The sequence below is a fragment of the Pipistrellus kuhlii genome, unplaced genomic scaffold (genome assembly GCF_014108245.1).
Source record: "Pipistrellus kuhlii isolate mPipKuh1 unplaced genomic scaffold, mPipKuh1.p scaffold_m20_p_2, whole genome shotgun sequence".
Lineage (NCBI taxonomy): Eukaryota > Metazoa > Chordata > Mammalia > Chiroptera > Vespertilionidae > Pipistrellus > Pipistrellus kuhlii.
In genome coordinates this window covers 180,679,676-180,704,992 of record NW_023425515.1, presented here as the reverse complement: position 1 = coordinate 180,704,992, position 25,317 = coordinate 180,679,676, and the positions used below count along the sequence as shown (strand labels likewise).

At 44.8% G+C, this 25,317-nt stretch overlaps 1 protein-coding gene across 2 annotated transcripts in view; it reads left to right on the top strand.

Moving 5' to 3' along the window:
* The first annotated feature begins 4,007 nt into the window (after positions 1-4,007).
* DHDDS (dehydrodolichyl diphosphate synthase subunit) overlaps positions 4,008-25,317 on the top strand; it is a 31,763-nt gene continuing 10,453 nt past the window's right edge. For both annotated transcript variants that reach the window (XM_036444372.2, XM_036444371.2), the window contains exons 1-6: positions 4,008-4,141; positions 4,599-4,719; positions 7,767-7,883; positions 10,679-10,821; positions 14,994-15,110; positions 17,216-17,317. In XM_036444372.2, the coding sequence (XP_036300265.1) occupies positions 4,657-4,719; positions 7,767-7,883; positions 10,679-10,821; positions 14,994-15,110; positions 17,216-17,317 (542 nt within the window). In that variant the 5' untranslated portion in view covers positions 4,008-4,141; positions 4,599-4,656. The remainder of the gene's footprint in view (positions 4,142-4,598; positions 4,720-7,766; positions 7,884-10,678; positions 10,822-14,993; positions 15,111-17,215; positions 17,318-25,317) is intronic.

Below are 25,317 nucleotides of genomic sequence, written 5' to 3'. Positions count from 1 at the left end.
CTTGAGCTGCCCAGGGATGGATATATAAAGCAATGACTACATTCCTTAACCATTAAAAACTGCTTTTTCCTCTTTGACTTCCAGAGACAACATAAGCAATGGCTACTTTGTGGTGCTCAGAGCCAGTGTCCTTCCCGGCTGCAGCAATGATTAGTGTCTTAGTAGCTAAAGGAGAAAAGCTGGTTTCGTGAACATGCTGTGAGATCGCTGAAATCCTACCTCACTGTTGAAACGGGGCAAATGCAATAGAATGCATTGGGTGATCCTGGGTTCTTGTCAGCCCCCCTCCCCCAATTGCTGCCCCCTCTAGTTATTGTGTTTGTCTGGACTCTGTAGGACTTCACAGTAGCTGATTTGGTGATTGCTAGGTGGCCTAGTCTGTGTAAGTGTGTTGGTCTTTCTCCATGTTCTTTTGGGGTTTATTGTTTACAACCTTTTTTGTATTGAGAAAAATAGCCAAAGCATCTTTGACAAAAGGTTCTGCACCAGGCAAAAAGGATTGAAACATAACCTTGGGAACACCTCTTCTTGAAGTGGGGGTCTTGAACCATCCTTTCTTTTGCTTTCTCTTCCGCTATTTCCTATTTTGGACCAGATCTTCTGTCCTTAAAATTTGACTCTGGCCCTCTTCTATCCGCACCCCAAAAAGCCCATCTTCCCACATGCATACACATTTAATGTGTGGGCTGTCACCCCATCTCTTAAATGATTTGTGCAAAAATCCTGAAGAAGTTAAGAACGCTCCATCCCTTCTTCCCAATATCCTGACTAAAGACCATCCTTTGATATGTGATTCATGCCAAACATTCAGATTGCCGTTTTAATTTCTAATCCTACTGTAGAGAGCAGCAATGATGGCGCCTTTCATTTTGAAAATGGGGTTGGGAAACCAAGAAAGGGGAGATGAATGTATATCCAATTTGCTCAGGAACTTTTATGCTGGTGCGAAAAAAAAATACTTATGTCAAAGTAGCCACAAGATTGTTTAATAGGAGACGGACGAATGTAACTCCCATGTTTACTGCTAGAAACCAAAGCTTTGTGTGAAATCTTGAATTTATGGGTGGGAGGGAGGGAGGGAGGGTAGGAAAGCATGTACCTGTCTGTTCTTTCCCTGATTCCTTCCCATTTCTAAACTGCAGAGGACTGAGCCCCCTTGGGCTTTGGTGACCTCCATCACCGGGGGTTGTTTAGTTGATGGTTGATTTTGCTGTGCCGGGTACTTCCCCTTGCTATCATTTTGTAAAACACATGCTGACTTTTCCCCTTCCCCTCTTTTCCCTGGGAAAATAAAATGAATGAATAAAGACTTATTCCTACTGAAACTGTCATCTCCTTGTTAAGATTTTTAAGGTGCTTTTCTCCTCCCATAATTCTCACCTCCTTGGGTTGGGACTCAGAAGGCGGAGAAGAACCATTAAGTTTCCGTTCAGTCATTTTGATTTGATAGGAATGAATCTTGAAAGTTCAGTCTTCTTAGCACCTCATTACAGTGGATTTCTGTAGGCCTCTTGTCCTTCCCTTGGAAATGGCCACATTCAAGAGGGGATTAGGAGCATAGCATGCATAAGAATGGGTTTGTCTCTGCCACTGGCTGGGATGAAAGGCTGGGGCCATGCCTTGGGGCATGAGACCCTAATAATACCTTGTCCCTTGCTCTTCAAATCCCTTTACAAATCTTAATTAATTAACCCCCTGAAGCACCCTGTGGAACTGGGGAAATTGAGGCTATAAGAAAATACCTTAACATTTTATTTGAGCCCAAGTTTGCTAGCTTGCTAATGAACAATGCTTTTTAAACATCTAGCCTTCCCCTAACGGAAAGAATTTAAAAAGGAAAAAAAAAATATTTTCCTTTAAAAAGGACAAAAAAAAAAAAAAGGCATACCAGCTATTCCTGAAATTGACAGAAACAGGAGAACAAGGATAAGTTTTATACATCCACTCCAGATACCTTGTACCCACAGTCTTATTTTTTGTTAATTCTCACGAGGATATTTTTGCCATTGATTTCTAGAGAGTGGAAGGGAGGGGAAGAGACAGAAACCTCAATGGGTTGCCTCCACACCCACTCCTATGGGAGCTGGGGAACCTGCAACCAATGTATATGCCCTTTAAGGGGGGCGGGGGGGCGGGCAATAGAACCTGTGACCCTTTGGTCTGTGGGTTCTGTTGAAAAAATCGGCCAGGGCTGTACCAAAGTCTTAAAGCAGGCTGTTGAAGCCAGTTGGCGGTGGTCGGCAAACTCGGTCAACAGAGCCAAAGATCAACAGTACAACAATTGAAATTTTTTAAAAAATATATATTTTATTGATTTTTTACAGAGTGAAGGAGAGGGATAGAGAATTAGAAACATCGATGAGAAAACCATCGATCAGCTGCCTCTTGCACACCCCCTACTGGGGATATGCCCGCAACCAAGGCACATGCCCTTGGCCGGAATCGAACCTGGAACCTTTCAGTCCGCAGGCCAACGCCCTATCTACTGAGCCAAACCGGTTTTGGCTGAAATTTCTTTTGAGAGCCAAATTTTTTCAACTTAAACTACATAGGTACGTACATTGTTAACTTAATTAAGGTACTCCTAAGCTGGCCTTTGCTAAAATCTCAAGGGGCCAAAGAGCCACATGTGCCTCACGACCCACAGTTTGCCGACCACTGAGCTAGGCTGAAGCAAAGCAGAAAGAATGGAAAATACGCTATTGCCCTAGCCAGTGTGGCTCAGGCTCAATGGATAGAGCATTGGCCTGCGGGTCCTCGGTTCAATTCAGTTTAAGAGCACACCTTGGTTGCAGGCTCCTCCCAGGCTGGACCCTAGTCCATGCAGGAGGCAACCAATAGATATGTTTCTCTCCTATCCATGTTTCACTCTTTCCACTTTGGAGAAATATCCTCGGGTGAGAATTAACAACTTAAAATACTGTTCATGAGTGGATTTCTCATCAGGAGAACCTGGTAAAAGTAATTGGTCAGAAAGTGGAAGGCACAGTGAAGTGGGGGTTACTAGTGCCATATTTCTTGCCTTGATTCCTTGGTGAGAGAAACTATAAAAAGGTTCTTTGAAAATTGTAAAGGTTTCTTTTTGCTGCTTTTTTTTTTCATTTTGAGAGAATTGAACTCCCAATTTCTTTGTCAGTGCCTCAAATTACTGCAACAGTTTCCTGGGAAGATTTGGTACAGAGCTAATGCCCTTGATTTTTCTATTAGGGTCAACGGATGGCCTTCCTGTTTAATAGTAGTGCCCTTAAAACAGAGCTCTTTCTGGCTTCAAAACTGGTTTCCTGCCGGGACCGGTTTGGCTCAATGGATAGAGCGTCGGCTTGGGGACTGAAGGGTCCCGGGTTCGATTCCGGTCAAGGGCATGTACCTTGGTTGCGGGCATATCCCCAGTGGGGGGTGTGCAAGAGGCAGCTGATCGATGACTCTCTCTCATCGATGTTTCTAACTCTCTATCTCTCTCCCTTCCTCTCTGTATAAAATCAATAAAATATATTAAAAAAAAAAACAAAAAAAAAAAACTGGTTTCCTTAGTGTAGGTCCTGAGAGTCTGCACATCCTGAAAACTGAGTGCCCGACATCAGCACAAATGGATTGGTATACAGTGCGTCTGCGCGCTTGCCTAGGGCTGCGAACTTCCCAAACGATGAAATCCACCTAGACTTGTACGAGGGGCTCTGCCGCCCAGTCCTGCGGCCTCCTGAGGCCTTCCGCCAGGACGCTGCTTTACACCGTTTCCCAGCAGGCCCGAATACCACCAGCAGCTGAGAAACCCTCCATTCTGGCTGTGGAGCGTAGCCCCCTGGCGGCCTACCGATGTACAGCTAACGACCTCTCCGCTCCCGCGGGGGCCTTGACTCTGCCTCCCCCAGCGCGCGGCCTGGAGCCCGGCCGCCCTCCCGACGCGGTCACGTGAGCGCGCATTACTCTGGGCTCCGGGGAAAGCGCGAACTGCGGCTGCGCACGCTGGGGCGGCTCCGCCTCCGAGCTGGCAGGACCACGCCCACCAAGGGCGTGTCCGGACGGATGGCGATGACGTCATCTCCCAGCGCCACGTCGTGAGGAAGTGTCTGTCCTCAGGGGCAGTGGAAGGCGCCGGCAGAGCCGAGCAGATCCTGCATTCTAGCGGTTAACGAGAGGAGAGGTGACCGGACGGGGAGGCAGCCATGGGAATGAGGGGACAGACAAGTGAGGGGATAAATAACCGGGGGGCCCTGAGGTAGGAGGTAACGGGGATGACAATTGAAGGGGTTAGTCCGTGGGAGCGCGGGGGGTGGGAAACGTCCTGGGGGAAGATGGAGAGGGAAGAAGCGGGGAGGATCGGAGTTTAGGCACTGTGATCCGGCAGGAAGCGGACTTAGAGGTTCGGGAAAAGCCGGTGCACATGCCGAGGAAAGGGGATGGAAGCAGGGAAAGCCCTCCGCCCCACAGGTCCCATGCATTGACTTATTGATCAGCTCCGGTGGTGAAAGGTGGGAGGCTTCGGCCAGTCTTTGGATTCTAGTGCTCGCTGCTCTCACTGCCCGGGTGAGTCCCTTACAAGTCAGCCGTAGCTGTCTGCAAGCCTTGGTGACTTCTGTTCTCTTTCTTTTTTATCCAAGGTTACCCGATTGATATCTTCTTAGTATTCTGGGCTTATCTTCCGCTCGGGCAAGAACTATGTCATGGATCAAAGAAGGACAGTTGACACTGTGGGAGCGGTTCTGTGCCAACATCATAAAGGTGAGCCCACAGCACCAGTTGACCTGGCCAGTTGTGTAATCTTGTATCATAGCCTGTTAATTCAAATTGAGTAATCCACGATGCTGAGTAGAATTTAGCAATTTTGTAGGGTAACTTCTAGGTCTTACATTTCTGCCAGATTATTGTCCTAACTCACATTTTCAGGAAATCCAATATCTTAATATCATTGGGCAGCATCGACTATTAGGTTTTCCTTGTAGAGAACTGAAATTTATTTCCCTGAGACTTTTAACTGTTATTCTTAATACTATCCTCTGGATTTAGAGAAACTAACCAAACTTTGTAATGATTGTGTTTTGGTTTTTGGGGACAGACAAAACAACAACAGAAGCCCTAGCCTATCATTTATGAACCATATGACTTTACATGTTGTCTTTTGAGGATTAAGTGAAACATACATGGAAAGCGTGTAAGCTCAGTGTCTAGCAGGTGCATGTGTTTTTTAATACTATAAGATAAAGTTTATTTGGAAAGTCACAGAGGTAGAAGTGAGCAGTAGAAGAAATGGGCTCAGGAAAGAAGTGATAGAGGCAAAAGCACGGGTCCTTGGAGCTTAGGAGAGAGAAGAATAAAAGTTCTGCGCCTGCCGAAACCGATTTGGCTCAGTGGATAGAGCGTTGGCCTGCGGACTGAAGGGTCCTGGGTTCGATTCCGCTCAAGGGCACGTACCTTAGTTGCGGGCACATCCCAAGAGGCAGCTGGTCGATGTTTCTCTCTCATCGACATTTCTAACTCTATCCCTCTCAATCCCTCTCTGTGTAAAATCAATAAAATATATTAAAAAAAAAAAAAGTTCTGCGCCTGGGGAAGAAGACTTGGACAGAAAGGTGTGGGCATGCTCCCAAGAGAGGGAGAGAGAGAGAGCCTATAGCAGTTCTTAATTACTACTGTCACAGGGCTGACTTTTAGCCATTTCAAGACTGCAATCCCTCCATTTCCTATACTCTCCCTTGCTTTCCTAAATCTTCCTTCAGCTTGTTCTCTTAAGATTCACAACAATGTTATATACTCTGCCCATGATAGGTTTGAGGTGGAAGCTAGTCAGCTTGGATTTGTTTTCAGCCACAGACTGTCAAGCAGTGGGTAGCAATGAATTTATGAGTCAGTAAGCCTTATACCCGCTCACATACTAACACAAATACCAGGATTACTCAGGCAGCCCAAGATATGGAAATGCCTCCTCAGGCAACCACTGCAGTCATGTGTTGGGAAGAACAAGCTGCATGACTTGATTGGCATTTCTTTTAAAGGCTGCGTGTGGATCCCAGCCAGTGCGGCTCACTGGTGTGACCCATGAGTCAGGAGGTCACAGTTTGATTCTCAGTCGGGGCACGTGCCTAGGTTGTGGGCTTGATCCCCAGGAGAGGGCGAGCGGAAGGCAGCCAATTGATGATTCCTTCTCATCATTGATGTTTCCATCATTCTCCCTTTCTGTGATAGCAATAAAACCTTTTTTTTTTTTTTTTAAGGGCTGTATGTGGAGACAAAAGTAGAACATGACGGAGAGGTGTGGGGGGAGCAGTTTGAAGAGCCCTTCCAGTGACGAAAATAGGCCACAGAGTGACTCTTTGCTGTGTTAGACAACAAAAAGCTGCTGTGAGCCAGATACCAAGTTTTCTTTGCCCCCAAAATGTCCTTTGTTTGCTTTGAAGTGGCTCCTGACATTTATTCTTTAATAAAATTCCTGAGTAATGGCATCATTTGTAAAATTAGAAGATCCAACAATATTAGGCCCCATTTCTGTGTGTCAGCGATCAGGTAGAGCTGAGGAGTGAATATCTTCATTCAACCGCACTGTCACTATATCCTTTCTGGGCCTTCCAGTTGGAGACTGACGAAACCAAAGTTATGGTTAAGAGCATATGGTTAAAAGATGAAACCTGGGTTTAAATCCCCACTTTGCCTTTTAGCTGTGTGACTTGTGCAAGTTACTTGACTGCTCTGAGCCTCAGTTTTTTCGCCTGTAAAATGAAGCTAAAACTATATATATATATATATATATATAGATAGATAGATAGATAGATAGATAGATATATATAGATATATATACTTTATAGATTTTTGCATGATAAAAATACTAAGGTGAGGTATAAAAAGCCTAGAACAGTTTTTGGCATGTAATAAGTGCTTAATAAACACATAAATTAAAATAAGTAACCTTGGTCCAGCCGGCGTGGCTCAGTGATTGAACATTGACCTGTGAACCAGGAGGTCACGGTTCCATTCCCGGTCAGAACGATGCCCAGGTTTCAGGCTACTGGGACAGCCAGGCAGCAGCTGATCAATGATTCTCTCATTACTGATTGAACCTGCAAAGTAGGTATCAAACCCACAACCTGCCAAAACCGGTTTGGCTCAGTGGATAGAGCGTCGACCTACGGACTGAAGGGTCCCTGGTTCGATTCCGGTCAAGGGCATGTACATTGGTCGCGGGCACATCCTCAGTAGGAGCGTGCAGGGGGCAGCTGATCGATGACTCTCTCTCATCGATGTTTCTAACTCTCTCTTCTTCTCTGTAAAAAATCAATAAAATATATTAAAAAAACAAACAAACAAAAAACCCCACAACCTTACGGTACACGGGATGGTGTTTCCTTCTCTCCCTCTCTCTCTAAAATTAATAGAAATACATATTAAAGAAAATAGTAATAAGTACCCTTGGTTGGTGTGGCATAGTTGGTTGCAACATCATCTCGTGCGCTATAGGTGGTGGGTTTGATTCCTGGTCAGGGCACATACCTACTTTGCAGGTTCAATCCCCTCTCAGGGTGCATATGGGAGGCAACTGATTCATGTATTTCTCTTATATCAATGTGTGTGTGTCTCTCTCTCTCCCCCCTTTACACCCCTTCTCCCTGTCTAAAATCAATTTTTAAAAATAAACAAGTAAGCAGATTGCTTAATACCCAGTTCCCTTCTTCAGGGCTTTTTTCATCTCGCTCAAGCCTCTCAACTCAGGGTGTAATGCCTTCCTTTTCCTTTGAGGAGTATGTGACGTGTTCACCATTTGTCTTCTTACTTCACAGGCAGGCCCAATACCCAAACATGTTGCATTTATAATGGATGGGAACCGTCGCTATGCCAAGAAGTGCCAAGTGGAGCATCAGGAGGGCCACTCACAGGGCTTCGACAAGCTGGCTGAGGTGGGTGCGGGTGGCAGAGCAGAAAATTGGATTATAGCTAGAAAACCTGAGTTTGCTGTGGTGTGTGAGTGGTTTTTTTCTTTTTCTTTTTTTGAGTGTTTTGTTTAGCTGTTTTATTGCTTGCTTACTAGCTATAGGTGTTCTATCAACATTAATAAAAACTGAATCATCCAGACGCATCACAAAATATTAGAAATAAGAACAAAATTGCCATCTCTCACCACCTTTAACCCATCAACAGTTAATTTTTTCTGTGCCTGATCTGAGTCCTTGTAACTTGCTCTAACATGACCTAACATTTATAAAATTCCATCTATAGCTTCAATAACCTTGTTTTTACTTGACATTTTTGCAAGTATTTTTCTAGGTTAATATATATATATATATATATATATATATATATATATATATATATATATATATCCTTTCTAACTACACATTTAAATGACTGTAGAGCCTGTTATCATAAAGAGCTGATAATTTGTTTAGCTGTTCCACTATTATTGGACATGATGAATAGTACTATTTTAGAATAAATTCTAAGAAGTGACGTTTCTGGAGCAATAGTGAAGTGACTGCTCTTTCTGGTTTGCCTGAGTCCGAGGTTTCTCAAGACACAATTCTTTCAGTGCTTAAACCGGGAAATGTGCCAAACTGGGGAATCACTTTAAGCAAAGGTCATGAATATTTTATGGTTCTTAATATCTACTGCAGATTGGAAAACATTGACTCTAACAGTGAGATCGGAATATGTTCATTCTTGTGAAACTGACTTTAAGAAGAGCGGAAGCGTGGCCTCTAGCTTCCTGGCACAAGAACACGGCCTGATGCTGGGGCAGCGATATTTTTTGCTTGAGCAAGTGGCGGAGGGGTTCTCTTTCATATTGTGTGGAGGTCTTTAGGTTTGTTGACCCCAGCTTCTCTTTTGTGACTGATTAAGAGACAGTTTTTGCCAAAACCGGTTTGGCTCAGTGGATAGAGCGTCGGTCTGCCGACTGAAGGGTCCCGGGTTCGATTCCGGTCAAGGGCATGTACCTTGGTTGCGGGCACACCTCCGGAAGGGGGTGTGCAAGAGGTAGCTGGTCGATGTTTCTCTCTCATCAATGTTTCTAGCTCTCTATCCTTCTCCTTTCCTCTCTGTAAAAAATCTATAAAATATATATATAAAAAAAGAGAGAGACAGCTTTTCCTGGTGCTTAGGAGCTTAAGCTCTGGAGTCACTCAGAACTCAGTGACACCCCCTGCTCTGCCACCTCCTGGCTCTCTGACCTGCAGGGAGTTATGTTGTTCCCTATTTCTTAGCCTACTTTCTTTTTTTAAAAAAATATATTTTATTGAGTTTTTACAGAGAGGAAGAGAGAGTGATAGAGAGTTAGAAACATCGATGAGAGAGAAACATCGATCAGCTGCCCCCTGCACCCCCCCCCCCACTAGAGATGCGCCCACAACCAAGGTACATGCCCCTGACTGGAACTGAACCCAGGACCTTTCAGTCCACAGACCGACGCTCTATCCACTGAACCAAACCGGTTTCGGCTTAGCCTAGTTTCTTTGATCTGCAAAATGGGGAGAGCAATAACCTCTACCTCAGAGATTATGTGAGGATTAAATAAGATGTAAAATGAAAAGCATGTGGCACAGAACCTGGCATAAGGGAAGTGCTCAAAAAATGAAGCTGTTGCTATTGGCTTTTTTTTTTGTTTTTTTAAGTGAAAGAGAGTTTATTAGTGAAGCACTGAGACAGAGTGGCTACTCCACAGGCGAGCAGCCTTATGACATGTATTTTGTGTGAGGTCAGTGGTGGATACCAACCCAAGTGTACCAGCGAAGACCCTGTAAGGTCCAGCTTGACCCTATTCAAGTATCAGGATTCTCACTGGTGATCTTCCTAAGGTGACAAGGAGTTGGTTTGTGTGTATGTCTATGAAGGGATTAGTGTTAAAACGGGGAACCTTGAGGTTAAAGGTAGGGGGTAGAAGACATTTAAACAGAACTAAAGAAATAAAGCTGAAGAGGTATCACCATACATTAGTTTTTGTTTATATAATGGATTCATTGTAGACTTTTTGACACATTTCTTCAATCCTCTGAGCCTCAGTTTTATCCTCTATACAGTGGGTATGAAAACAATAATGCCAGTCTCGGGGTTGTTTGAAGAATTAGTTGAAATAGCATATGTGAAAACCCTTTGCAGATTCAAATGTTGCTTTTTTTCTTATAACCCATTGGCCTCTTTGTCTACCAGAATAATGAAGTTACATTGTGAGTAATAATACCTTGTGTTTTTATACTGTTCATTAGCCACTTTGTGAGGGATGGATTGTAATCTCTTTTTATTTGCATTTTTATTTTTTAATATATTTTTATTGATTTCAGAGAGGAAGGGAGAGGGAGAGAGAGAAAGAAACATCAATAAAGAGAAAGAATAGTTGATCGGCTGCCTCTTGCACACCCCCTACTGGGGATGTTCTCGCAACCAAGGTACATGCCCTTGACCGGAATCGAACCTGGGACCTTTCAGTCCGCAGGACGACGCAAACCGGTTTCGGCTTGAACCTGGTTTTTTATTCTCTCCGTGGAGAGTTCTTTCCAGTAGACCACAATGGCATCAGCCTAGTAGTATTCATTAGGTTCACATATTTTGGTTCTAAAGTGGTGGCTTTCTGCATATTTCATTCAGTATTCTGACAGAAGCATTGGTCATAGCTTGATGCTTTCCTGAGTCAGGGCTGAGGCATCTCATTTCCCTTCCTACTCTTCCTTGCACCTTAGCTCCTTGTCTTCTCCCTTCTCAGACTCTGCACTGGTGTTTGAACTTGGGCATCCGAGAGGTGACGGTGTACGCGTTCAGCATTGAGAACTTCAAACGCTCCAGAAGTGAAGTGGACGGGCTAATGGATATGGCCCGGCAGAAGTTCAGCCGTTTGCTGGAAGAGCAGTAAGATGCTGTCAGTGGGGAGGGTGTTCTTCCAGGACCTCCAGTGAGGACAAGCCCCCCACCGCCCCAATATCTGTGTCCATTGATTATGCTAATATCCCTCAGCTCTCCTACTGAGGCTTATTTAAGGAACTTTGTCCCTTTCAGTGTTAGTCAGATCTCTGGAGTGGCAAATATGACAAGGTAGTTTTTCTTTTCTTTTGTTTTGTTTTTCCAAAGCGAACATTTCCTTGAGGATATAGAGGTATTTCACAGAATTCAAGGACAAATCAAACCAGCCTCCAGCAAACCTGAAACCAGGATTCATATCCATTAGGTAGCGCCTCTTTGGACATTTCCTTCTCTGTACAGACCTGCTTTCCTGCTTCACAAGAAGAGCCCAGAATGAACTGGATCCTTTCATTAGCCCACCTTAGCTCCCATTTCCACGCCAAGACCAATAAGCTGAGTGATGGGAACATTGAGTCATTTTCTGCTGTGCAGTCATCTCTAGAAAGTTACTGTATTCTCTTGGGAGGCATGGATGACCATAAGAGGTCTTTCTGGGGAAGCATCACTTAATGTTAGCTGTCATTAAGTTTAAGCTTAGGGAGCAGAGCCAGAAAGGGTCACAGAAGATTGAGAGAGTTTGTTTGCTTTAAAGTATGGAGCCCTTTCCCAGACTGCCCAGAAGTCTTCATTATAATCATTCTCCGCCCAGCTCCTTCCCATCCAGGTCCGGGACAACGAGAGAACAGAGCCGAGAGCTCTAGTGGAGCTGGGCCTAGAACACTGTGTCTTTTCTGTCCCTGTGTGACTCAGGGTGGAGGGGAGAGGAGCCAGGCTTCTCTGTCCATTTTAGGATGGAGAGACTGGGCCACAGACGTTGCTCCCTGGTTCTCAGCAGAGTCCCTGTGGCTCAGAGTTCACACTCAAGGGGCTGGAGATGGAGGCATGAGTACGTATTTCAGGTGTTCAAATTTTTCTGTACTGCTCTCTAATCTTAGCTTTTTAAAGTACTCACAAGGCCTTGAACCTAACATGTATTCTCGTTTAATATTCACATTACCCTGTGAGAACGATATCACCCCATTGTAAAGAGGAGGGAAGTGAAGCCTGGAGGAGTTCAGGTGTGTATCCTGAGTCACACCGCTATTGGAGAGGCAGAGCCCAGACAGACAGGATCTTTCTGACTCCAGCTCTAAGTTGTTGTCTACGTTAGGAGGCAGTCTTACAGTTCCTGAAAGATCAAATGCATGGTGGTAGAGGTGCGACTGAGATTACTCTAATCCAGTGTTTTTCAACCTTTTTTGGGCAAAGGCACACTTGTTTCATGAAAAAAATCACGAGGCACACCACCATTAGAAAATGTTAAAAAATTTAACTCTGTGCCTATATTGACTATATATAAAGTAATTCTCTTGAATAGGAATCAAATAAACACAAAGAAAGTATTTTATAATTACTTTATTATGAAATATTAAGTAAACAAAATAGTGAAAAATTATAAAATTCTTGTCTTGTCTACACCTACGGCACACCAGGCAACATCTGTGTGCCGCGGAACAGCGGTTGAAAAACGCTGCTCTAATCAGTCAGTAGGAAAGACAGTCTTAGGTTACGAAGTCCCGGACAGAGCAAGAAAAAACCCTAGTGGTGGTTTTCCAACAATATGAGATAGAACCCTAGACTATCCCTGGGTGGGCAAAGAACCCAGAGGGAATGGCATATGGGGTACTGGTTTGATTCTGTTTATGATTTGATTTGAAGAAAGAGTACTTTGGGTAAAGTAGGAGTAGGGAACGTCTGGCCCGCAGATAGTATAAGACTCGTGAAATCTTTTTGTCTGATCATGCCAAGGCAACCACAGGCCAGACTCAAAATTCAATAAATCTAGGAGCTTTTTTCATAGCAACATAAATTTATATTAAGTGAATTATAGTTAGCAAATCCTATAAAATAAAAGGGTGATATGCAAATTGGCTGAACAGCAGAATGATCGGTTGCTCTGTGTGCATTGACCACCAGGGGGCAGACACTCAATGCTGGAGCTGCCCCCTGGTGGTCAGTGCGCTCCCCCTCTCAGCCAGAAGCCGGGCTGATGGCTGGCGAGCACTGCGGCAATGGTGGCTCCCACCTTTGCAGCAGTGACCTCTGCAGCGGTGCTAAGGATGTCCAACTGCAGCAGGGAAGCGGGCCTAAATCGTCATTTGGACATTCCCTGAGGGCTCCCGGACAGCCAAAGGGTGCAGGCTAGGCTGAGCGATCCCCCACCCCCCACCCCCCAGTGCATGAATGTTGTGCACAGCCTCTATGGATGTTATATCTAAATGGCCCTTGGCAGAAAAAAAGTTCCCACCCCTGGGCTAAAAGAAGGTTGGGAAACCACTGGCCTACTTCAGCTTCATCAGTTGGGAAGCTAAACCCTAGTGAAGAGAAGAGAAAGCTTGCTCATGGTCACAGAGCAAGCTAGTGGTAGAGCCAGATTGGGAACCCAGGTCTCCAGGTTCCTCACCAGGGCTTTTGCAATAACCTCTACTTTATTTTTATTATTTTTTTAATTCTCACACAAGGACATGCTTAAAGGAATAGAGAGAGAGAAATAGACAAGCAGACACGGATTTGAGAAAGAAACATTGATCGGTGTGCCCCAATCGGACACTGAACCCACAACCCAAGCACTGACCTTTCTATGCACAGGACGATGCTCAACCAACTGCATCACTGTGGCGAGGCTGTAGTAACCTCTACTTTATAGACCTCGCTCACGCCATGCACCTGGTGCCTGAGAATAAGCACATTCATGTATTTTTTCTCACTCAACACGAGCCGATACTGAGACTATGGCAGGGATGGTTACCCCGTTTACAGAGTGAAGGAGACTTGGGCTCAGAGAGGCTAAGTAGCTATTCAAGATTTGGCACTAGGACTTAAATCTAGGTATTCTTATTCACGTTTTGCTTTGATTTGTGTATACATTTGTGTACTGTAGCTCCAGTGGGTTCTCAAAAGTATGTGATTAGGTCTCGTTTCACCCTTAAAGAAATGGTTGAGAGTTAAAGGACGCATTGGCTGAGGACGTGGCCTTCAGATCTGGATCAGGGTTCTCCAGGACCTGCCCGATACCTCCACTCCACAGTATACTTCTTGTTACTAAGCTTTCATTTCCCAATCATTAGTTGTTCAGTTTCTCCACACCTTCCCGGTAGAGAAGCTGGCTGGGTGACAGTGAGTTCATGCTCACTGCCTTTTGGGAGTTGCTGTATAGAGGCTGTGGAATGTCAAGATGAGGACAGGCTCTGGAACCAGACTCCCTAGGTTCAAATTCTGGCTTTCTACTCACCAGCTTCTGATTTTGAGCAAATCACCCAATCTCCCTGTGCCTACTGTCATCATCTGTAAAAGGTGAATGACAATGATATCTGCCTCCAAGGTTGGTATAAGGATGGAACATTCAGGTAGATATCTGAAAGTGGTTAGACCATTGACCGGCACTTAGTAAACATGGAAGTATTTTAGATGTCACGATTATTACCAAATTTTTCCAGAAGATACAAAAGTAACCAATAGTACAGCTCCTGCCCTTAAGAAGTTTATTTAGTTGTCAAAATGGGACAATCATAGCACAGAATATGTCAAATGCAGCTTGCTGACAAGGACACATGAGGCGACGTCCTGTGTGGTAGAGTTGTTATTTTCGGCTGTTTGGTGTGGCTCAGTGGTTGAGCCTGGACCCATGAATCAGGATGTCACGGTTAGATTCCCAGTCAGGGCATAAGCCTGGGTTTTGGGTCCAGTCCCTAGTAGGAGGTGTGCAGGAGGCAGCTGATGATTCTTTCTCATCATTGATGAGTCTCTCTCAATTAAAAACAGACAGACATTAAAAAAAGAAAAGAGTTTGGATTTTCAAATCAAACAGACATGGGTTTCAATTTTGACACAACACTGAAGTGTGTATGATCTTGAGCAGTCTGTCTGACTATCCTATCAGTTTCCCACTGTAGCATGGGGAATGGGGCGAACTCCTTTCAGAGTTCTTGGGGGGGATGGGGGGTGCAGTGAAGTAATACATGTAAGACAGTGCCTGACATGCAGGAAAGCACTCAAAACGGCTAACTGAGTATCATCTAAGCACCCTGCTCTCCAGCTCAGCAGGTGCTGTGTCCCAGCCCTGCCTCCTTGTCCCCAATCAGGGAGAAACTGCAGAAGCATGGAGTATGTATCCGGGTCCTAGGTGATCTGCATTTGTTGCCCTTGGATCTCCAGGAGCTGATTGCACAAGCTGTGCAGGCTACCCAGAACTACAACCAGTAAGTTTTCGGATTGCCCCTTGGGGACTGAACCAGTCTTTGACTCCCTCTACTGGGAGACATCCTTGGTCAGAGACACTGAGGGGGTGGTTTTGGATGCTTAGAGATGATTCTGCAGTACTGCGCTGTACGTGTGTATACCAACTCATACAGTTTCCCATCTTCTTCCTCCTTCATTTCATGTATCTCTTCCCCCCAACCCTCTCCAAGGGATGGCTTGGGAATGCAGCAAGCCTTATCTCCGTCTCTGAAGACAATTCCTTTCAAATATATATTTTATTGATTTTTTTTTACAGAGAGGAAGGGAGAGAGATAGAGAGCTAGAAACGTCCGTGAGAGAGAATCGACCAGTTGCCTCTTGCACACCCCCTACCGGGGATGTGCCCGCAACCAAGGCACATGCCCCTGACTGGAATCGAACCTGGGACCTTTCAGTCCACAGACCGATGCTCTACCACTGAGCCAAACCGGTTTTGGCTGAAGACAACTTCTTTCAAGAAATTCTTTTTTTTGTCTCACTTCTTTAACCACAGATAGGATGACCTTGGGAGGTGGTGCAGATGCAGAGGGGAACAGAGTTTAAGAATCCAGGCTTCGCCAAAACTGGTTTGGCTCAGTGGATAGAGCGTCGGCCTGTGGACTGAAAGGTTCCAGGTTCGATTCCGGTCAAGGACATGTACCTTGGTTGCAGGCACATCCCCAGTGGGGGTGTGTGTGTGTGTGTGGGGGTGCAGGAGGCAGCTGATTCTCTCTCATTGATGTTTCTAACTTTCTATTCCTCTCTCTTCCTCTCTGTAAAAAATCAATGAAATATATTTTTTTTAAAAAAAGAATCCAGGCTTCATTTTGTGTTGCTCTGGAATATAGTGTATGCTTGGCAGTGGATTTGTTTTTGCATCAAATTTCCTTTCTGATCTCCTTGTTTGTGGTATGTGCCCTTGACCGCTAATATCACAGTGGATTCTCTTCCTCTGAAAGCTGGTTGGTAATAGAAGTGGGAGAGGACTAGAAAGGTAATAAGTCATGCCAAAACCGGTTTGGCTCAATGGATATAGCGTCGGCTTGGGGACTGAAGGGTCTCGGGTTCGATTCCGGTCAAGGGCATGTACCTAGGTTGCGGGCATATCCCCGGTAGGGGGTGTGCAGGAGGCAGCTGATCGATGACTCTCTCATCGATGTTTCTAACTCTCTCTCTCCCTTCCTCTCTGTACAAAATCAATAAAATATATTTTTAAAAAAAGGTAATAAGTCATTTAATACTTGTCTTATTACAAAGCTAGTAACATGTTTATTTCAAGAAAACTTGGAAAATTCATAATCTTGGGGGTAAGGGAGAGGTGGAGGAGGTTGTAGGGGGAATGAATGGTAATGGAAGGAGACTTCACTTGGGGTGGTAAACACACAATATAGTGTACAGATGATGTGTTGTGGATGTGTGAACCTAAACCTGTATAATTTTGTTAACCATTGTCACCCCAATAAATTAAATTACAAAAAATTCATAATCTGCCGAAACCGGTTTGGCTCAGTGGTAGAGCATCCGTCTGCGGACTGAAGGGTCCCGGGTTCGATTCCGGTGAGGGGCATGTACGTTGGTTGTGGGCACATCCCCAGTAGGGGGTGTGCAAGAGGCGGCTGGTCGATGTTTCTCATCGACGTTTCTAGCTCTCTGTCTCTCTCCCTTCCTCTCTGTAAAAATCAATAAAATATATATTTAATAAAAAAAAATTCATAATCTGCCCTAGCTGGTTTGGCTCAGTGGATAGAGCATTGGTCTATGGACTGAAGGGTCCTGGGTTTGATTCTAATTAAGGGCACATGCCCAGATTGCAGGCTTGCTCCCCAGTGGGGAGCATGCAGGAGGCCACTGATCAATGATTCTCTCTCATCATTGATGTTTTTTTTTCTCTCTCTCTCTTTTCCTTCCTCTCTGAAATCAATAAAATACATATATTTTTAAAAATTCATAATCTGACCTTTCAGAGGTGTCTACGGTTAACATTTGGTGTTGTATTTTCTTCAAGGGGAAAGGTGCTCAGGAATAAGTGGTTCCAATCCTCAGTCTCTGTCCTGTTTTGGTAAATTATTCTTTTCTTCCTTCTCAGGTGTTTCCTGAACGTTTGCTTTGCATACACGTCCCGTCACGAGATCAGCAATGCTGTGAGAGAGATGGCCTGGGGAGTGGAGCAGGGTCTGCTGGAACCCAGGTATCGCTATTTAGCGTGGCCACTGACAGGGGAACCAGGCATGCACCAAACCATGAAATCCCTCCTAAGCCGTGTGCTTGGGCCAGTCAAATCAGGCGAGCATGTGGAAAGATTGGCGGGGGGAGGGGGGGAGGGCCTTGCCTCAGAATGTCTCTGTGTTCACTGCACACCAGGAAGCCCCAGGAAAAAAATGGCATAGCAGGTAGAACTCTGTGGTATTTGATAAAAAATGATACCCTCCTGGCTCTTGGACAGTATTTTTTCAAAATTGTTTTTCAGGAATGCAGTTTGTTGGGGGAATAATCTCTTGGGGCTCTCGTGTTACAGTTTTATGCAAGATTTAGGTATTTTTCAAAAAGAAAATTGCCCATCATTGGCAACATAATAGAATCCTAATTATTAGAGCTCGGAGAAACTTTAAAAGCCACCTGGCTACTCAGTTCCTCTCATATTATTAAACTAATAAGAGCAATAGTAAAATAATAGAAGCAAAAAATAGCCCAGGCAATCTGTTATTTGTATTTTATTAAGTCATTAACCTCATATGTAAGAGACTTGAGTCTTTTCTCCATGTAATAGATGAGAAAACTGATCTCAGCATTGAAATTATTTTCCCAAGGTCATTCTGGTAATAAATGCCAAAGCCAGGACTCCTCTCTAAAGCTGATTCCAGAGTTCTTGTCCTTTACCTCTGTTATATGGGATCTTGGGACCGAGGAATTTTTCTGTTCCCTTTCTGAGGTATAATTCAACTTACCTGGGAAATGAAATTAAAAATCAAGAGGTTGCTCAGTGAGAATGGATTTAGATAAGAAGAAAAGGAGATTTTGTTGTTGTTTTTTTGTTAATCCTCATTTGAGATATTTTTCCATTGATTTTTAGAGTGAGAGAAAGGTAGAAAGAAAAGCCAGGCAATCAGTATTGCAGAAGCCAAGAAAAGAGGGTCAGGTATTGGTCAGGAGGGGCCTGGGCACTGGTGAAAAAAACTGTCAAATACTGCCAAGACCGGTTTGGCTCAATGGATAGAGCATAGGCTTGGGGACTGAAGGGTCCCGGGTTCAATTCCGGTCAAGGGCATATCCCCAGTAGGGGGTGTGCAAGAGGCAGCTGATCGATGACTCTCTCTCATCGATGTTTCTAACTCTCTATCTCTCTCCCTTCCTCTCTGTACAAAATCATTAAAATATATTTAAAAAAACAAAAAAACACACACACACACAAAAAAAACTGTCAAATACTGTAAGGAAGTCAGTTAAGATGTGGATTGACAATTATTCAGCTTGGCCAAGTAGTTCAATTGGTGTTGATTACAGCATCATCGCAATATGCCAAGACTGTGGATTTGATCCCCTGTCAGGGCACACACAAGAATCAACCAATGATGCATAAATAAGTGAACAACAAACCAATGTTTCTCTCTCTCCAAAAATCAATCAATAAAAAATGTTTGCTTGTTTTTAATATATATATATTTATTGATTTTTTACAGAGAGGAAGGGAGGAGGATAGAGAGCTAGAAACATCAATGAGAGAGAAACATCGACCAGCTGCCTCCTGCACACACTCCACTGGGGATGTGCCCGCAACCGATGTACATGCCCTTGACTGGTATCAAACCTGGGACCTTTCAGTCCGCGGACTGATGCTCTATCCACTGAGCCAAACCAGTTTTGGCTCAATAAAAATGTTTTAAAAAAGAAATTAAAGCCCTAACTGGTTTGGCTCAGTGGATAGAGCATTGGCCTGTGGACTGAAAGGTCCCAGGTTCAATTCTGGTCAAGGGCATATACCTTGGTTGCAGGCACATCCCCAGCAAGATGTGTGCAAGAGGCAGATGATCAATGTTTCTAACTCTCTATCCCTCTCCCTTCTTCTCTATAAAAAATGAATAAAATATATATTTTTTTTAAAAAAAAGAAAGAAATTAAAATGAACTATTGGAGGGAAAATTGAGATAGTAAGTTTTGAGGGTTAGGACCAGGCAAGAAGATGAGATATATAAGTAGAAACAAGTTATTGGTAATTTTCTAATTCTTGGCGTGGGGGTGATTTCATAATTATTCATTATACTATTGTGTTTTGTAATTGATGTTTCATATAGTCTTTTGTGTGAGTGAAATAATACAGTTGATCTTTCAACAATGTGTTGGTGGGTTAGGGCCACTTACCACCCACATAGTTGAAAGTCCATATATAATTACAGTCAGCCCTCCACAACCTTGGATTCCTAACCATGGTTCGAAAATACAGTTAACCTTTAAACAATACGAGTTTGAACTCTGCAGGTCTACTTATATGTGGAATATGTCAACTGTATATAAAAAACAGTAAGGGATATATGGCCGGTGTGGCTCAGTGATTGAGCATCAGTCTATGAACCAGGAGGTCATATACGGTTTGATTCCTGGTCAGGGCATATGCCTGGGTTTCGGGCTCAATACCAGTAGTGGGTGTACAGGAGGCAGCCAATCAATTATTCAATTATTCTCTCTCATCACTGATTTTTCTCCATTCCTCTCTGAAATCAATAATATATATATATATATATATATATATATATATATATATATTTTTTTTTTTATTTTATTTTTTCCCACAATAACAAAGGATGTATTAAAAAATAGTAAGGGACAATTGTTTATGCTAGAAAGAAAGCTATTTAGCAAACAGATTGTAATATGCATTTCTGCCTAAGACTGGTGTTCTGATCTTGACTCCTAAATTCAGTGCACTTTATACTCATACCACATTCCAATAACTACTGACCTTTATCTTCTTTCTGCTTCTTGTCCAGCAAGTTTTCCCATATCCGTTTTCCCTGCCCTGCATGGCTTACTAACTTGTCTACGTGGGCTTGGTCATGCAGACATGGTGTAGTCTGGGCAGGGTGACTCCACCCACCAGCTCAGGAATCTTGGTGTTCAGCCAAGACGGGTCTAATCAGGACCTGACGCAGTGCTCTTTACATTATTTAAATTTAGACAAATCTGCATTTATAACAGAGTCAATGAATTAATTACAATTAGGCTCTACCCTTCCAATAGCTATAACTTTTCTCATTACCATCATCCAACTCTTCATTTTCCTTTCTTCCAGGGTATATTTTTTTAAAAAAAACATATTAATGTTAGATTGATTTTTGAATCTGGAATTACAGAAAAGAGATCAGTTTGAGCATAAAGGATAGTTAATAAACTCTTTTTCACTGAGTTACTGTGAGCAGGTCACTTGAGCCACTGTAGGTCTCTGTGTTTCTCTTAGAACAATAGTGTTAATATTAATAATTGCTAGCCTTTACTGAGCATTTACTCTTTGCCAAGTATCTGCCAGGTAGTCCATATAAGTTTATTTTATTTAACCCATTAGAGCAGTGGTTCTCAATCTTTCTAATGCTTCGATCTTTTATTTTTATTTTTATTTATTTATTTTAATCAATCTTTATTGTTCATATTATTACAAAGGTTCCTCATTTCTTGCCCCCTCCACCAGGTTCCCACCTCACCCTCGGCCCCCTCCCCATCTCCCATTGTCCTCATCCATAGGTGCACAGTTTATGTTCAGTCTCTTCCTCCCTCCCTTTCCCTGATAGTAAATCCCTTTTCAGATGGTAAATCAGTTACTTAGCATTTTCTCATATCAATAATACCTCCACATGCCCAATGATACACTTCACACAAAAGACATTTCCAAATAGGTCAACCAGCCTCATCCAGGCCCCACCCAAGGCACTCACAGATCAACACCCCAGCGCTATACTAACTCAACACATCCAGATCTAAGCCTTCATCACTTGATTCAGCAGACCCTCAAGTTCCCGCAAAAGTTTCCAGCCATGTCTGAGAGGCAGCCGTGGGGCAGGGGCAGGCGAAGAGCGAGCTGTTCCGGGCCTGGCTGCTCCGGGCCTGGTCTCTGTTGCTCTGGTTCGTTCCACAACCATCTGCTCCGGGTCTGGTCACTGCCGCTCCCGTCCTAGTTGCTCTGGACTTGGCTGCTGCTGCTCCGGGCCTGGCCGCACCAGACCCGGCTGCTCTGGGCCCGGCTGTTCCGGGCCCGGCCGCTCCCGGCCTGGCCACACCAGACCCGACTGCTCCGGGCCTGGCCGCTCCCAGCCTGGAAGCTGCTGCTCCGGGCCTGGCTGCACCAGACCCTGCTGCTCCGGGCCTGGCCACACCTGACCTGGCTGCTCTGGGCCCGGCTGCCCTGGGCCCGGCCGCTCCCGGCCTGGATGCTCCGGGCTTGGCTACTGCTGTTCTGGGCCTGGCTGCTCTCAACCCGGCTGCTCTGGGCCTGGCTTTTCCGGGCCCGGCCACTCCAGGTCTGGGTGTTCCTGGACTGGCCTCCCTGGGCTTGGCCGCCTCCGCCTCAGGCCTGGCTGCCACTGCCCCAGGTCTGGCTGCTCCAGTGCTGGCTGTTGATGCTCTGGTTCTGGCTGCTGCTGCTCTGGGGCCTGGCCGTTGCTGCTCTGGGCCCGGCTGCCACTGCCTTGTGCGTGGTCACTCTAGGCCTGGCCGCAGCTGTTCCAACATTCTGTCCTTTGTGTTTTTTTTTTTTTTTGTTTTTGTGTTTTTTTTTAAACGCATTTATGTTGCAATGTTGGCTGGTGAGTTGAGTTCTGACTTAGTCTTTGATTTTTCAAGATCTTCTTTGTATTCTTTCTTAAGTAATTTTACTATCTTTTGCTCTCACTTGATTTCTTCACATTGAGAACTTTGGTTTCTTCCTCCTTGTCCTGGGAGCTCAGCAGGTTGGCCTGTGGCACCCCTTTGTTCTCCGCGGGCTCCTGCGCTGCTTCAGCCTGTTGCTGGGGTCGGCGCCGCCCAGGAAGCAGCCCCCAGCCTTGGCTCCGTTGCCCGCGCTCAGCGGTCGAAGGCTCAGGGGCACCCCCCCCCCTGGGGGCCCCGTCGCCCGGTTGGCCGGTGTCCGGCAGGGGCTTCTGCTCCTTGTCGCATTCCTCCATTCTGGAGCTTTTTTTTCTCCTTCCCGCTAGGGGAGTCTAGGATCAGAGTCAACAGACTGTCCTCTGCGCGCAGTATGCGCGACTCTGGGGGCTCCGCTTTTAGCTGTTCCCCTGGGATTCCGCCTCACAGCCCCGCCTCCCCCTGCCTGAGCCTGGGTCCCCAGGGTCTGGCCTAGGACTGGGGTTCAGAGCAGTCGAAAATGAGACCCAACACGGCCGGGGCTCCTGTTTCTTTCCCTCCAGGGCAATCCCGCATCAGAATCAACATTCCTTCCCTTGCAAGCAGTGTGCGCGACTCCGGCCGCTCTCCCAGGACTCCACCTCACAGCCCTGTCTCCTTCTGCTTGAGCTTGGGTCCCCAGGGATTGGCCTAGAACTGGGGTTCAGAGCAGTCCGGACTGAGGCTCAGTGCCGCCGGAGGCTTTGTTTCTTCCGGCTAGGGTAATCCAGCATCAGAGTCAACATTCAGTCCTCTGCGCACAATGTGCGCGTGACTCCGGGGGCCCTGCTTTTCGCTGCTCCCCTGGGATTCCGCCTCACAGCCCCGTCTCCCCCTGCCAGAGCCTGGGTCCCCAGGGTCTGGCCCATAACTGGGGCTCAGCGCTGCCGGTTCGGGGGTTCAGCCCAGGCTGGGGGTTCTATTTCCTTCCTGCTAGGGAACGCCAGGCAGCACCCAGCCCTCTCCTCCTCTCCGGCTGCGACCTCTCCGCACACGCCTGCGTGCGGGTGCGCAGCATGACTCTATACCTTAGGCTTTTTTTCAGCTCCTCTGATTTTCCTTCTGGTTTTCTCTTTCCTTCTTGTTGTAGCATTTTCAGTCAGTCGACTACCTGTAGCTCTGGGCGATGTCCACTCTACATTTTAGTTGTATTCCATTGAAATTGTTGTGTGCTGCTGCGGTTAGATGTCTACCCGAGCAGCCATCTTGGATCCTCCCTGTAGTTTTTCCTCTAATGCTTCGATCTTTTAATACAGTTCCTCATGTTGTGGTGACCCCCAACCATAAAATTATTTTCATTGCTACTTCATAACTATAATTTTGCCACTGTTATGAATTATAATGTAAATATCTGTGTTTTCCAATGGTCTTAGGTGACCCACTGCTGTAAGAGCTTAAAACCATCGGAAAACACAGATATTTTCATTATGATTCATTAACAGCAAAATTACAGTTATGAAGTAGCAATGAAAATAATTTTATGGTTGGGGTCACCACATCATGAGGAATTGTATTAAAGGGTCACAGTATTTGAAAGGTTGAGAACCACTGCTTTAGAGGCTATGAGGTAGGTATTTTTTATCACCATTTTTAATATGAGAATATTGAGGTATAAGGAAGTTAAGTAACTTGTTCAAGCCCACCTAGTTGGCAAAGCTTGGTGCCAGGATTTCAACCTGGCTCCAGGGCCTTGCTGTTTCATTCACTACTAGAAATTTAGTGCACTGGGGTCCGTCATCTTGGCCTGCGGGGACTGGACAAAAACCAGCTCTCTAGCATTCCCCGAGGGGTCCCGGATTGTGAGAGGGCAGTTCTTGGATAACGCACCCCAGAATCAGGCTCCCTCTTCTCTGGTTCTGGGTCCATCACCCAAGAACTGCCGCTGCCAAGTCACTGCAGCTGGGCAGCTCCCGCTTGGAGTGTCTGCCCCCTGGTGGCCAGTGCGCATCATAGTTACAGTCAAATGGTCAGCCGGTCACTTAGCCTTTTATATATATAAATGGTGTACTTAGAGTGTGATATATAGGAAAGTTAACATGAACAAAAATACAATATAAAAATAAAAGTTACTAATATTTATTGAATCTTATTATGGGGTAGGTACTAGACTAAGACTTTATTACACATATTATCATTTCATTTTCATATAAGGTAGTGACTATTATTTGCCCCATTTTATAAATCCAATTAACTGAGGTTTAAGAAGGTTAGTTGACCTACCCAAAGTAATGTATGCTGTTAAATGGAACAGCCTGGATTCCAGTCAACTATATCTACCTCCAAAGTCTATGCTGTGTTTGCTTTTTAAGTATGTTTTTATTCATTTCAGAGAAAGGGAGGGAGAGGGGGCGAGAGATAGAAACATCAATGATGCATCATAGATCAGCTGCCTCCTCTATGCTCCACACTGGGGATTGAGTCTACAACTGAGCATGTGCTCTGACTGGGAATTGAATGAACTGTGATCTTTTGGTTCATATGTCAACACTCAACCACTGAGCCATGTTGGCTGGGCTATTTTGTTTTATTTTGTTTTGCTTTGTTGTTTTTTTGTTTTTTTTTTTTAAATGTATTGGGGTGACATTGGTTAATATGATCATACAAGTTTCAGGTATGGGTTTCTATGTTACAAGATCTGTATATTGCACTGTGGCCACCACCAAAAGTCAAATCTTCTCCTGTCACCATATATTAGGATCCCTTCAACCCTCACCCCTTCCCTCTGACAACCACTACATTGCTGTTTGTGTCCACAAGTTTCAGTTTTATATCCCACATATGAGTGAAATCAGATGATTCTTAGCTTTTTCTGATTGAACTATTTCACTTAGCATAATATTTTCAAGGTCCATTCATGTTATTGCAAATGGCAGTATTTCCTCCTTTCTTATGGTTGAGTAGTATCCACTGCCTGTATACGCCACATCTTCTTTATCCAGTCCTCTATCACAGGATATTTAGGTTGTTTCCATGTCTTGGCCACTATGAATAATGCTGCAGTGAACGTAGGGATGCATATATCTTTGAAAATACATGTTTTCAAGTATATACCTAGGAGAGGGATTTCTGGGTGGTATGGTAGCTCTATTCTTAATTTTTAAAAAATATATTTAATTGATTTTTTACAGAGAGGAAGAGGGGGACAGAGAGTTAGAAACATCAATGAGAGAGAAATATCGATCAGCTGCCTCCTGCACACCCTCTACTGGGGATGTGCTCGCAACCAAGGTACATGCCCTTGACCGGAATTGAACCTGGGACCTTTCAGTCCACAGGCCGACGCTCTATCCACTGAGCCAAACCGGTTTCGGATATTCTTAATTT